The 11,505-nt window shown below is 42.3% G+C and overlaps 2 protein-coding genes across 3 annotated transcripts; one reads left to right on the top strand and one right to left on the bottom strand.

The window, feature by feature from the left end:
* Nucleotides 1-3,038: 3,038 nt before the first annotated feature.
* Nucleotides 3,039-5,939, bottom strand: LOC109480823 (mediator of RNA polymerase II transcription subunit 8-like). The gene is made up of 3 exons (XM_019783148.1): nt 5,484-5,939; nt 5,016-5,147; nt 3,039-4,692 (listed from the first exon to the last, which is right to left on the bottom strand). The coding sequence occupies exons 1-3, from the start codon at nt 5,667-5,669 to the stop codon at nt 4,270-4,272; spliced, it is 741 nt and encodes a 246-aa protein (XP_019638707.1). The 5' UTR covers nt 5,670-5,939; the 3' UTR covers nt 3,039-4,269.
* A 217-nt stretch (nt 5,940-6,156) lies between these two features.
* Nucleotides 6,157-11,372, top strand: LOC109480818 (phosphorylated adapter RNA export protein-like). 2 transcript variants are annotated; one of them, XM_019783139.1, is made up of 10 exons: nt 6,157-6,272; nt 7,041-7,224; nt 7,580-7,655; nt 7,981-8,131; nt 8,290-8,405; nt 8,704-8,727; nt 9,059-9,277; nt 9,539-9,659; nt 9,928-10,038; nt 10,172-11,372. In XM_019783139.1, the coding sequence occupies exons 1-10, from the start codon at nt 6,186-6,188 to the stop codon at nt 10,541-10,543; spliced, it is 1,461 nt and encodes a 486-aa protein (XP_019638698.1). In that variant the 5' UTR covers nt 6,157-6,185; the 3' UTR covers nt 10,544-11,372. The 2 variants fall into 2 exon arrangements, with proteins under 2 accessions (XP_019638698.1, XP_019638699.1); XM_019783140.1 differs by lacking the exon at nt 8,704-8,727.
* The last annotated feature ends 133 nt before the right edge of the window (nt 11,373-11,505 follow it).

Raw genomic sequence — 11,505 nt, 5'->3', positions numbered from 1 at the left:
TGTACAGGGCAAAAAATATTGATTCCTCTATAGCTAACTGTCCCGCCAAACAGTGATTTCTTAGTCTGACCAGGTGACGTCTTCGCAAAAATAAATGAAAAATGATAAACAAATAAATAAAATGCAAAAATACAAAATAAAAAGTATAGGTGTCATGATCGTCATCAATCGAAGTTTTGATCAGGTGACCAAGTCACATAAATACTAGTTTGCGCGACTCAACTTAATACCTGTGCCCCGCATAGAGAAAAATCTATTGCGTGCCCTACAGACAATGTTAACGTTCCATTATAGCGATCAAAAAACGTTGGTAATAAAATTATGGTCCCGAGTATGGAAATCATATTTTTATATGAACTGTGGACGGATAATAAGGTTCAATATCTGACATCTTACTGATGACGTGTACTTAAGCGGGTCAATCTCTGAAATATGAATGATGACGTGTACTTCATGATCAGTTCAACACACTATTGTGTAACATTGAAATGTAATTTCTGTAACTTGGTGCATTGTTGGCTTATAAATGAACATGCACGTTCTGTATTCACGTAAATTCTACTTCAACTGACTGCATACATCGTTTTTCAAATGTTTGAAAATTGCATTTGAGTGTGAAATATAACAATGCATATGACTACATTCAAATCCTAAATGTGCAAAAAAAACTGGTGAAGTTGAATATAGATGAAAATCAGCGTATTAACGCCAAGAAGCCACGATGTCGTATGTTCGATGTCACTCAGTATCGCTGCGTCTCCAATTAACAAATTCCACCACTAAACCTGGCAGTGATCTGAAGGCCAGGCGTATTAATGATAATTTCCTGCGAGATACGGTACTGTGCAGTAGAATGTGTTTGCGATATGATAGATATACAATGTATATTAATTAAGTCCTATGACATGCTGTAATGAACCCGTGATGAGTAACATGTCGGAGTACGTATTGCACAGAGGGCCAAAATAGCATCTCCATACTGACTGACAATATGCTTTCAACTACTAGTATTAATTTGCTGCAACGATTCGTGTATTCACTCAAAAAGGTTCACAGTGTTTACTGTATGTTGCAAGCCTTCGGTTGCTGGTTTCTTCTTGAAAAGACGATACGCCATATATATGACCTTGCTACAGACGCCTGTCTTCACGTGTCCTATCATTGTGCACACATCTTAATGTTTTGGTGTAGCAAACGTGCCTAGGTGTGAAATGTAATGACATACGATATTCACTGAGAGAGACCAGCACGATTTACCCCGTCCGACTTGAGTGTTGGGAGGGCCCGACTGTTCTGGCGCAGAGTCAGCGCACGTTGTTTTATATACCATAAGCTTACAGCTTTGGACGCTGACGAACCCTCCCCGTACGGTGACTCGCCTCCTCTCCTTGTATTGGCCGTACGTATATGTAGCGATGTTCTGACGCGCTGGCATGCAGCACAGATGTGTCAGCATGTTTACAGCCCTGTGTGGACTGGACTCGGCCGTGTGAAGTCGGCCGTGTGAAGCTGACCCCGTGCACCAGCGCCTTTAAACGGCGCCAGTCCTCAACACTGCCTTTAACATGTATCATCTATAACAGTGAGAAACATCTGTACAATGTGCCAGCTTTTTCGGAAATAACAGCATATCATTCATACATTCTTTGCCATTTCCACATTTTCTACAGTCAACAATGGCATTGCAGACTGTTGTGTCCTACCTACCGAAGAAGTTAAAGAGGATCCATTGCATGGATACTGGATGAGCAGGCCACTTTACCGTGCCTTTAGCCGTAATTGATCAGTTCCAGTCGCCGTAAATCATCCCTACAAAGAGTCATACATGTATGAGGATATAGATATGTCATCTGTCAATGTCAAACCCAATAGGGAATAATCGTCGTCCTCTGACGATGGGGCCGTTTGAAAGTTACGGTAATAAGTACATCTGATAGGATGTGTGCTCAGTAAAGTTAAGTGCGATGGGCAATATTGGCCTCATGTGCAGAAAGTCAAACAAAGAAGATCCGGATCTTGCGGACGTGGACACGCCGTTAATGCCGGATGTGGAATCTCAGTTGAGTCGGTATTAGGTGTACATGGTTTGAAAGTAGGAGGATTTTTCTGTTCCGACAAAATGTCATTGAAACAATACCGTTATAATGTTTTTCGGTAGCGCACGAATCCAGTAACACTAGTCGTGTTTCGTGATTATGTACCCGTGGTTATATTATGTTGCTCATGATCTGTTTTGAACTACATGTACAGGACAACAATTCGTGAAAATTATTCCTACTCATGGTTTATCATTCCAGCAGCGTTCTTTTGATTCCTTTTCAAACAATCTTAATTGTTTAATTTCTTTATTTCATTTACATTGGTCCTTTTATACGTATACGTTTGGTCTGTTCTTGACGGTGCACTTGCCTTTAGTTATGCGAGTGCCGCAAGCCAACATTTCTTCTTTCAGCAGATTTCTTTAAATTCGTCAAATCTTTTCATATGACCTAATAATCCCAACCACGCCCTCTCATACCTGACGCAGTACGCAGCCTTTAGTGGCACGTCGGGCTTCCGGTATGGTGGGGGCGAAGGGTCGTTAGTTGCGCCTCCCTCGCCGCCTTATGGATGTTGTTTTCTTAGTTAAACGGCAATGTAGCTTGTCTTTTGTGTGTACTTCTGATTCAGTGATTTGTGATAGGTCCAGGGTATGTTTTCTGATTAACGCAATCCAACAACCGCAGCTCCAAATCACGTGGCAGGCTGGCTCCCACGGGTCGATCCTAATAATAAAACTCCCATCAGTCGTGATGAATGCGGCTCAGCGTGAGCGGGTCCGCAGATTATCATCTTCTATATATCTACGCCACTGATCTAGGGAGCAGTAATCCTGACCATTCAGAACAGCGCGGTGACCCATGTGGTATTTCCTACTGACCTCATAAATTGTTGGACTGTTGGGCAAGGTCTTCACTCTTGTTGTAGATCAAGTGGTGTGTGAAACTTAATAGTGAACTGAACCGTTTCTAACCGTTGTTCTTTCACAGGGAGTGTCTCATTTCAACGGGAGTGACGAGATTGGTCCACTCCTATATCACGAGACATTCCCTAGTACCCATCCGTACATGTTGAAAGTAGCTCGTTCAAATGGGTGGGAGTAAAAACGGAGGAGAGGGAGGCACATAAGTCGATGACATCAGTTACGATTGCGATATCTGAATGACGTCAATTTTCGCACACCTCACCACTTGGCTGCACAGCCAATGGTGTCTAAAACAGACGGCGTGACATTTGGAAGTTATGAAAATAATGAAAGCTGAAAGTGGGATCTGACGTTCAAAGGACTCGACTGTGAATGGTACCGATCCGTGGGATGAACGAAACTCTTTACACTTGGACAGATCTCGAGCCCAATCTCTTTACATCATATAGATGTCTTTTATCCAAGAATAGCGAACGAAACTCTATCCATGAAGAGCTCTAGGCCTCATTAGGTAGTGGCATACCTTAAACCAGTTTGAACTGGTCGAAATATCATCACGTTTGCTGCATCTCGGAATCACTTTAATCTTGGTGCCAGAGAGACAAGCCATCAGCCAAAGCAAGCTGCAACTGACAAATTGTATTTCAACGACTGTAGGAGACACAAGTTCAGGTTAACAAAACTGAACCATTACATGTATTTGAGCACAAAAGCTGTGACATTGCTATGCAACTATTCAAGGTAGCTATAAAAACAATAACAATATTGAGACTTCTAATGAAAGCTGTGTTGGCTGGTAAACAGGCACCTTTGTTTTAAAGGCGTGGAACACATATCAATATGTTGATCTGCTGTTGATTAATAAATGCAATCCTGTGTCTGTTGAGTCCTTCACTTATGTGTAGTGTGGAAGAAAGGGAGAATGAGGGTAGTGATGTGACCGACTTTGCATGAAACATAAACAGGAGATGTGTACATTAGCTGATAAATAATGTGACTTCGATTTTATAAGAAGTCACACTGTATAACCGGGGGAAGAGGGGGATGGTAGAGAAATGTGTCATGGAGATAATGTTGGACTGAGAAAGGAGAGTGACACACTGACAGATGGTACCAGCCAGGTTTTTGTGGCTGCTGTCAATTTTGGGAACTGTTTCTACATCTGTATCTGTATCGGTATAGCCGGCATAACACACCAGTACATAAAGATTAAATATCATTATATCAATAATGAACCAATGATGCATACAAAACATACAAAAGCTTGTTTGTACCAACAACATCAGACACAAATAGTCCATGTCTCATCTCTGGTATGGATGTGAGCTGGCCCCTGTCCTGATGTTAGTTTTGATGGTGCTGGGAGCCTTCCCCGGGGCAGGGCCAGCCTGGGAGGCCTGTGGGGAGGGCTGGGACTGTGGGGTGTCAGGACCACTCTGACTGGGGGTCCTGCTGGGTTTCAACCCCTTTCCGAAGCTCACTGCTGCAATAAGAGCGCTGGTGTCTGCCAGGGACGACGCAGGGGTGCTCCCTTGCGAAGCTGACACTTCTGAGTCCCAGTCTTCGCTGGCTGCATTCAACTTGTTCAGAAGTTTGTCACACAGGTTGTTGAGCTGTTGGATCTGTTTCTGAGCCGCCTCTGGAGTCAGGCGCTCAGACTGGGTGGTCAGAGTCTTCTCCCTGGTCTCAACCTCAGGTTCAAACTTAGTACGCAGGTAATCTGGCACCTGGGGGGGGGGGTAAAACAAACTTCACTGACACTTAAACTAAAAAGCACAAAGGCAAAGATTTGATTGAATGAATAAATGAATCAACCAATGGATGATGGTTGAGAAAAGTAGCAGAAAGCAGCGTCAAGTGCTGATATACAATCAGAGAAAAACATTTTAAGACCCCAAACCCTGACTGGTTGAGCTTGTTCAGGATGTTGGGGTGATAAAATGAAGTCTTTTAATGAAGACAAGACATAATCACAACCCGTAACAACAAACTACAATGTACTTAGATAGAATTTATTAGCAGTAATGACCATCCGTGTCACGTTACATACCACTTCATGGCTGAAGACAGGCACACGCCCCTCCGTGGTGGTCTCCAGCTGTGGGTCGCTGTCTGGGGACAGCACCAGCGGCAGGAAGATCAGGTTTTGTAGAGATGGCATCTTCTCCTTCATAACCAATTTCTGTGAGTAAAAATAAAGGTGGCGTCAAGGTCTGACTGCTGTTGCTTTGACTAGCTTACTGACTCGTATGTGTATAAAAAGTCCTGAAAATCAAGCATAATATTACACCAAGTACAATGGGACTAATGATCCATGCTGATCAAGTGATTGGCATACTGCCCGCATAGGATTATCATACGGGCAGTGAATTGTTAATTGGCAGGAAACTATTAGTATAAAAGCAAATTAAGGAAACGAAGAAGGCTTGCAGGTTTGTCTGTTTAAAAGAGAGCTGACCGTAAATGTTGTCATAAAAGTCAAGAAAATCGTCGACAAATTGAAGTTGAAGTTTTCTACCTGCAGAGTACTGAGCTGTCCAGACAGCAGGGCAAAGCTGTCCAGTACGGAGGTCCACTGTAGGGTCTGATGCTCGTGCTCTAACTTCATGAGGAAGGCGTGGATCGAGTCCCGCAGGTCCTTCACCCGCACGATCAGGGCGTCCAGACCCGCCTCCAGCTGCTTCTCTTCTCTCTGCTGCATCATCAGATTTGTATCAACCAAACCGGCCGCGAGGTGAGAGCGGACAGTCAGAGTTGGTCAGACAAAGGGAAGTTCAACGTACGGAAAGTAATTGTGCAAAAATTACCACATACGCCGGGCTCAAAAGGGTAGCAACGATTGTGTGTCAGGACAGCTGGCGCAGGTTTACAGGCCAAATGGGACAACAACTATGAAACAGGGGGAAATCTGTTGACAACCTCTTGTTCAGTACCAAACAACGACGATCAAACGTTTCTCCATCGACGATAATATTTCCGGGTCAGTGGATGTGTCCATTATACATTAGTAGGGTCTGAATAAGCTCATACCAGGTGTAGTTGATATAAAACACAACCTATTCAAACCTGTACGAAATTAAAGAATACTTTTTCCAATTAACTTTGAAAAAAGACTTAGTAGTAGGCTTCTTTTACGGTGGAAAGTTCTGTACACGCCATCGCTCAGACCTTTATAAGACCGGGACTCCCGTTTTATGTAGTGGACTGTTCCAGTTGTAAAATGGCGGGTAATGTTCCTGAAATGGATTTTGAAGAAGGGGAACTTGCGGATTCTGAGTCTGACACAGAAGTGCCAGCAGCCCAAGAGGTACGTCATGCCGCATGTAGTTTTCTATAATGTAACGAAGATTTTGGTAGAACGCAAGTGGGACAATTTTCTTTGTTGGGACGTGTTGTTGCTTTGAGCTAATTCCCCCCTCCCCCATGATTTTGACGTTTCTTGGTGCTTGGATACCGGTATACGCGGTATACGGGTTGTTCAGTTTGTTTAACAAATTATGAAACCTCCCGAGTGGAACAACTTAAGCGTTGCCGACGTAATAAAGATAAGTTGTTTGAGGGACTTTTGTTACACTTTCAAATGGAAGAAATAGTTTGTCAGAACCACTTAAAGTGTAGATTGAGCTTCTTTTTACTACCTTTAATGTAACTGTTATGGTCCATGTTGTTCTTGGTTAATGAACATGTCAGTACATAATTTTCTTTCGCTTGTAAATTTAGAGAATGTATGTACAAGAGACTTTTGTGATAGAAAATAAACCTAACAGCCATTTGATTTGATTTGATTTGATTTGATTTGATTTATTGAAATTGCAACAGTGCAATACACGCGGAACAGAGGCAGGTGTTCCTAGTGTTGTGTCCCGCACATAGAAACGAATACTGTACAGACAATACTCACTTTCACTTGAGTCTAGTGGGGAAAGTCGTGTAAAGTGCCTTTCCCAAGGGCACAAGATCGGTGGCATGTCAGGACTCGAACCCGGGACCTCTTAATTCCAAATTAATTGCCATTGCGCCACACGACCCCACATTTGAAAGGCTGTGTTATAGATATGTGTGGTTTCATCCTCAGGAACCATTGAAGGGAGCTGCCAAGCCTGTTCCTGCCCCTCTGGACCTGCTGGGAGCTGTTGGCGGAATCGCTGTCCTGAACAACAACAACACAATACCAGCCGTGCAGTTCACTGGGCACAGGACAGGGGGCAGCAACCTCATGGGCGGAGCACGAGGTACCGGACAACCAACCTACAGCAAAGGTCATTAGCTGGACGCTTTATGAAATACTTGTAATTATGAAATATGCAGTTGGTGGTTTCATGTTTTCTCTTTTGGCAGGCCAGCACGCTCTCACTGTGAACTCATCACACCATGATTATGTGCTCTTGCTTACATTGTGTTTCTATGGTTGTTTCAACTACGAACTTAAGTTGAAGATTATCATTTTTCATGATGACATGCCCATCTGAACATGCACCAGCATCAAGAGATTCTAGTTTAACAGCCATCCAAAACTTACCACTATAGACATACACGTAATTGTTATTATTAAGTAGTTGTTTATTCATATGAACTGTTTTCTCTATGATTTATAATTTGGATTTGCATGTGCAGGGATGACCATGTCTTACCGTGAGTCCAGAAGTGCCACCAGCTACAGTAGTGATGAGGACAGCCACGACAGCTTCAGGTACCTCACTCATCACTAGTACCCTTTTTATTGTTATATACATTTCCCTGCTATTAGATGTATAAAATGTACATGTACTAGTGATAGAAAAACAGAAAGCGAGGTTATGTCAATGAATACTTACTAAGACTGTAGTAGGAGCCAATAGCTATGTCAAATACAGCAGTCTGCATTGAAGGTAGACATCCAGATGTCACTATATAGTGAATGTGCTGATTACCTCACTTATGTCTCTCCAATTTGTTTAGTTTACTTAGAAGAGCAAAATTATGCAGATGTATTTCATCATGTACATTATATCTTCTTGTTTTTATTTGTTTCTCAGTGATGATGAAGATGAAACTCTGTGGAGGAGGAAGAGGATGCGCTGTGTGGAGAATCAGCCAGAGGGCACTGCTTATGCCGTTCACCACACGCCTGTCATCAAGTCTCCACCCAAGCGCAAGATCAACAACATCTGGGCCTCAGTAGTCCAGGTATGTTCAAAAACGTGTCCGTGAACATTATACTGGCTATCAAAGTCCTAAGTTTTGCCTCAACAGTTGGCAAATTTTTGTTTTCTAAAAGATTAGAAGAAATAAGGAAATGTAGGTATGAAGATGATGATGAAAATTTGTGTTCTGAATGTTATTAGGAACAGTTTAGTGAGTCTGTGGCAGATGAGTTGGTGTACACAGGACTGACAGGGGGCATCAACAAGGAGAGAGGCCCGGAGAGCTACGACTACAAGGAGTTCACAGAACATGTCAGGTAAGACCTGTTTTAATCACTCAATCTGACTGTTATCTCCACATGCATCACAGTGACATACATGTATATAAAGTTGAAAGCTGCAATGAGTTGTCTCTTGTGCTCATAAATTTTCTTACCCATATCTGTGTCTTGATCATTGTTTCATGTGTTGTGCCACAACTATTGCCCACACACCTAGATTCTGAAGCTTTTGTACTTTTCCTACTGTTTTGGATTTAATTTGCTTTATCATCTCTTCCTTTCAACTGTCATGGTAAACTTTATTGTAACTTTCGGTTTATCTTTCTATCCTTAGTGACTCTGAGCATGGTTCAAAAAGGTGAGAAATGCAGTGTGACGCAACAAAACAATAATTTGCATATCAGTATAGGCTATACTTTATATTGGAGCGTAAAAAATTATTGCAGATAGCTCTTAGGGTGTGCTTTTTGCTGCAAAAGGCTTTTTTTTTCAATTCTGTAAGTCCTAAAACCTACTCACTAAGACACAGTAAAGAGAGGAAATAAGGTCTGTAATTGTTAACTTTGCTGACATTCTACTTTACCTTATATTGTGTGCCCAATTCTTTTTTCTGTGCACCAGTGCACCTATTCCCATAAAGAGTTTCACACCCTGCTGTGTGTGAATATTGAAATACTCTGTATCCCCAGCCCCATCATGACCAGTGAAGATGAAGATGACAAAGGTGACCATCAGGATGAGAAGCAGGAAGATCCTGGGGAGCAGCAGGAGGAGGAGAAGGGGATGAAGAGGAAGAGGAGTGCCAAGGAGCGGCTGGGACCACGCCCGGGAACCCCCTTCCCTGGAGGGCCAATCACAGTCACAGCTGACGACCCTCCTGAGAAGGTTGCTGATGAGATTATATACAGGTTAGTAAGAGTCTGTTAGGATAGCTACCACTTGTATAAGTCAAGGAGAATGTTTGTGCTAAGTAAAAGGTTGTGAAGTCCCTGAACAGGGCCATGATATTGGAATGCTTTAGTACAGTGATTTGTACCGATCTGAATTTTTTTCAATAGATAGATCTTTATAATCACAGGCATTTCTGGCAATACAGTTACGTCGTATGTAACTTGTTTATACTACTGATGTTTAAGATGCATTCTACACATTGCTATTGTGATCTGCAGGCTGTCCGAGCCCAAGTGGCACCTGATCCACCGGATAGTGAAGGTGCTGGGAGCAGGACAGGCACTAAAGCTGCTCAGTATGACGGAGGATGTGGAGGCTGCAGGGGGCATGCCTATCAACGTAACATTCCTCTACTCTGTCTTGTGTCTTTCCATCTAACATTTAGAACATTCTTCATATCTCTGTCTAAATGGATGTTAAAATAGTGATCTACACAACACTCTGGTGCCAGTGGTTTTGATAGTTACAAATATGGAAGACATCATAAGTATTTGGTTACTTTTCCAGTAAATTCCTACTGGGCTGGAGATCGGTAATACATGTAAACAGTACTTCTAGTGTTTGCACAATGTGCTTGTACATTACCATACATGTTACTGCTGTATAGGATGGATCCAGGCGTCGCACCCCAGGTGGAGTGTTCATACAGCTGCTGAAGTCAACACCTGCTATAACCAAGGAGCAGAAGGACAAGATCTTTGCAGAGGAAGACAGAAAGGTAGTAATGTTCATTATCTATATCCTTATAAATGATGCATGGCTGTTAACATTTTGGTGGTACTTGGGAGTTAGAGGTTTGTATGTGTTATAATGTTGATTGCAATATACTATTATTGATTTTGTATGTGTAGTTTCAGGAGAGGCAAAAAGAAGAAAGGAGGAGGAGGAGAAGGAATAACAGGAGTAGAAGACGTCGTGGGCACGCACACACAAGTGAGAATGACAGAATGGAAGAAGACGGTACAGACTGTGCTGATGCACAACCGACCAGTGCTGGACAGGACAGCATATTACATGACATGGAGAATATACCAGAGGAAACACCTGCCAAACAGACAGTGGACAAACCCTCTGGGATGGTAGAGGAGGAGGAGGAGGAGGGGGAAGTCATTGAGGAGGGAGACAGTGGGGAGTGTAAGATGACTACCACCCAGGGGGATGAGGCAAAGGAAAATGTCGCAGAGATATCTTTGGATATTGGAGAAAATGACATGGACTTGTAGACTTAATTTTCACTGTTTAATAGGCCTAGGAGGCTTGATGAGTTTTGGGGAAGTTTTTGTGCCAACCTTGGGTATGAAGTACTGATAAATCCAATTCAAACACAAGCCATTTGGCAAGATGATGGTTTGGAAGCTTTATGAATGCATACAAACATAAAGAGGGTAGGAAACCTGGTGAAACCATTACACGGCTCCAGGAGAAGGGAGTACAACAAAGAGCAGTCTTAGGATTTCTTTTGAAGAAATCTTCATCACTGGTGTGCATCTTGGCTTTGGTAGTATGATTCTAGTTGGGTCAATATGGCTAAAAAAAAAACAATGCATTGCCATAGATGTTGTAACATTTTGTAGTACTGTTGGATTTGGGAATTTTCTAGGATGAAAACAAAATTGGTGAAGAAACATCTCATACTACTCATTAAGGTCATTGGATGAATCTGTTGAGACAAATGTAGTGCATGTATATTGTAGATGTTTCACCATGGTTTTGACACTTGTCACATTATTCCTTTTATGTTTCTGTGCTTTGCAAAAAGATCATATGATAAGTACACATGCATTGGAAATTTCCCATGCTGTGTTGTTGTTTTTGTTATGAAATTATACCTTTGATAAAGTGTGCAATGTTATTGTATCAGTTTAGAAATCTATTTTTGGCAGTTTGAGGTAGCTGCTTTCTCAAAGTATTCTAATAGAGCGACTGAGCAGTCACTTATTGTTGTTGAAAGATGGGCATTGCTAAAACTTTTTATTTTACTTTGCGTTGTTTTATGTTTTGCCTGTGTTTGGTTGCTTTGAGAGTGTGGAAAGACATATAACCTGTTGATATCCTTTTTTATATCATACCCGGGCCGCGATAACGTTCGATAACGGGTTCCAGACCGGGCCGTACTTTACGGTACGGCCCGGTCCGGAACCCGTTATCGAACGCTTCCATGGCTTCCATAAAACGATTCGAACGC

This window comes from Branchiostoma belcheri, unplaced genomic scaffold, assembly GCF_001625305.1.
Source record: "Branchiostoma belcheri isolate BF01 breed outbred unplaced genomic scaffold, Haploidv18h27 scaffold52, whole genome shotgun sequence".
Lineage (NCBI taxonomy): Eukaryota > Metazoa > Chordata > Leptocardii > Amphioxiformes > Branchiostomatidae > Branchiostoma > Branchiostoma belcheri.
Note: the sequence above shows the minus strand (reverse complement) of the source record. Positions and strands in the feature narration are given on the sequence as shown.

Coding starts and splice junctions, on each gene's coding strand:
- LOC109480823 (XM_019783148.1), bottom strand. CDS start 5,669: ATGATGCAGCAGAGAGAAGAGAAGCAGCTGGAGGCGGGTCTGGACGCC. Junction 5,148..5,483: donor GACAGCTCAGTACTCTGCAG/GTAGAAAACTTC, acceptor TTTTACTCACAG/AAATTGGTTATGAAGGAGAA. Junction 4,693..5,015: donor CTGTCTTCAGCCATGAAGTG/GTATGTAACGTG, acceptor CCCCCCCCCCAG/GTGCCAGATTACCTGCGTAC.
- LOC109480818 (XM_019783139.1), top strand. CDS start 6,186: ATGGCGGGTAATGTTCCTGAAATGGATTTTGAAGAAGGGGAACTTGCG. Junction 7,225..7,579: donor ACAACCAACCTACAGCAAAG/GTCATTAGCTGG, acceptor TTGCATGTGCAG/GGATGACCATGTCTTACCGT. Junction 10,039..10,171: donor TTGCAGAGGAAGACAGAAAG/GTAGTAATGTTC, acceptor TTGTATGTGTAG/TTTCAGGAGAGGCAAAAAGA.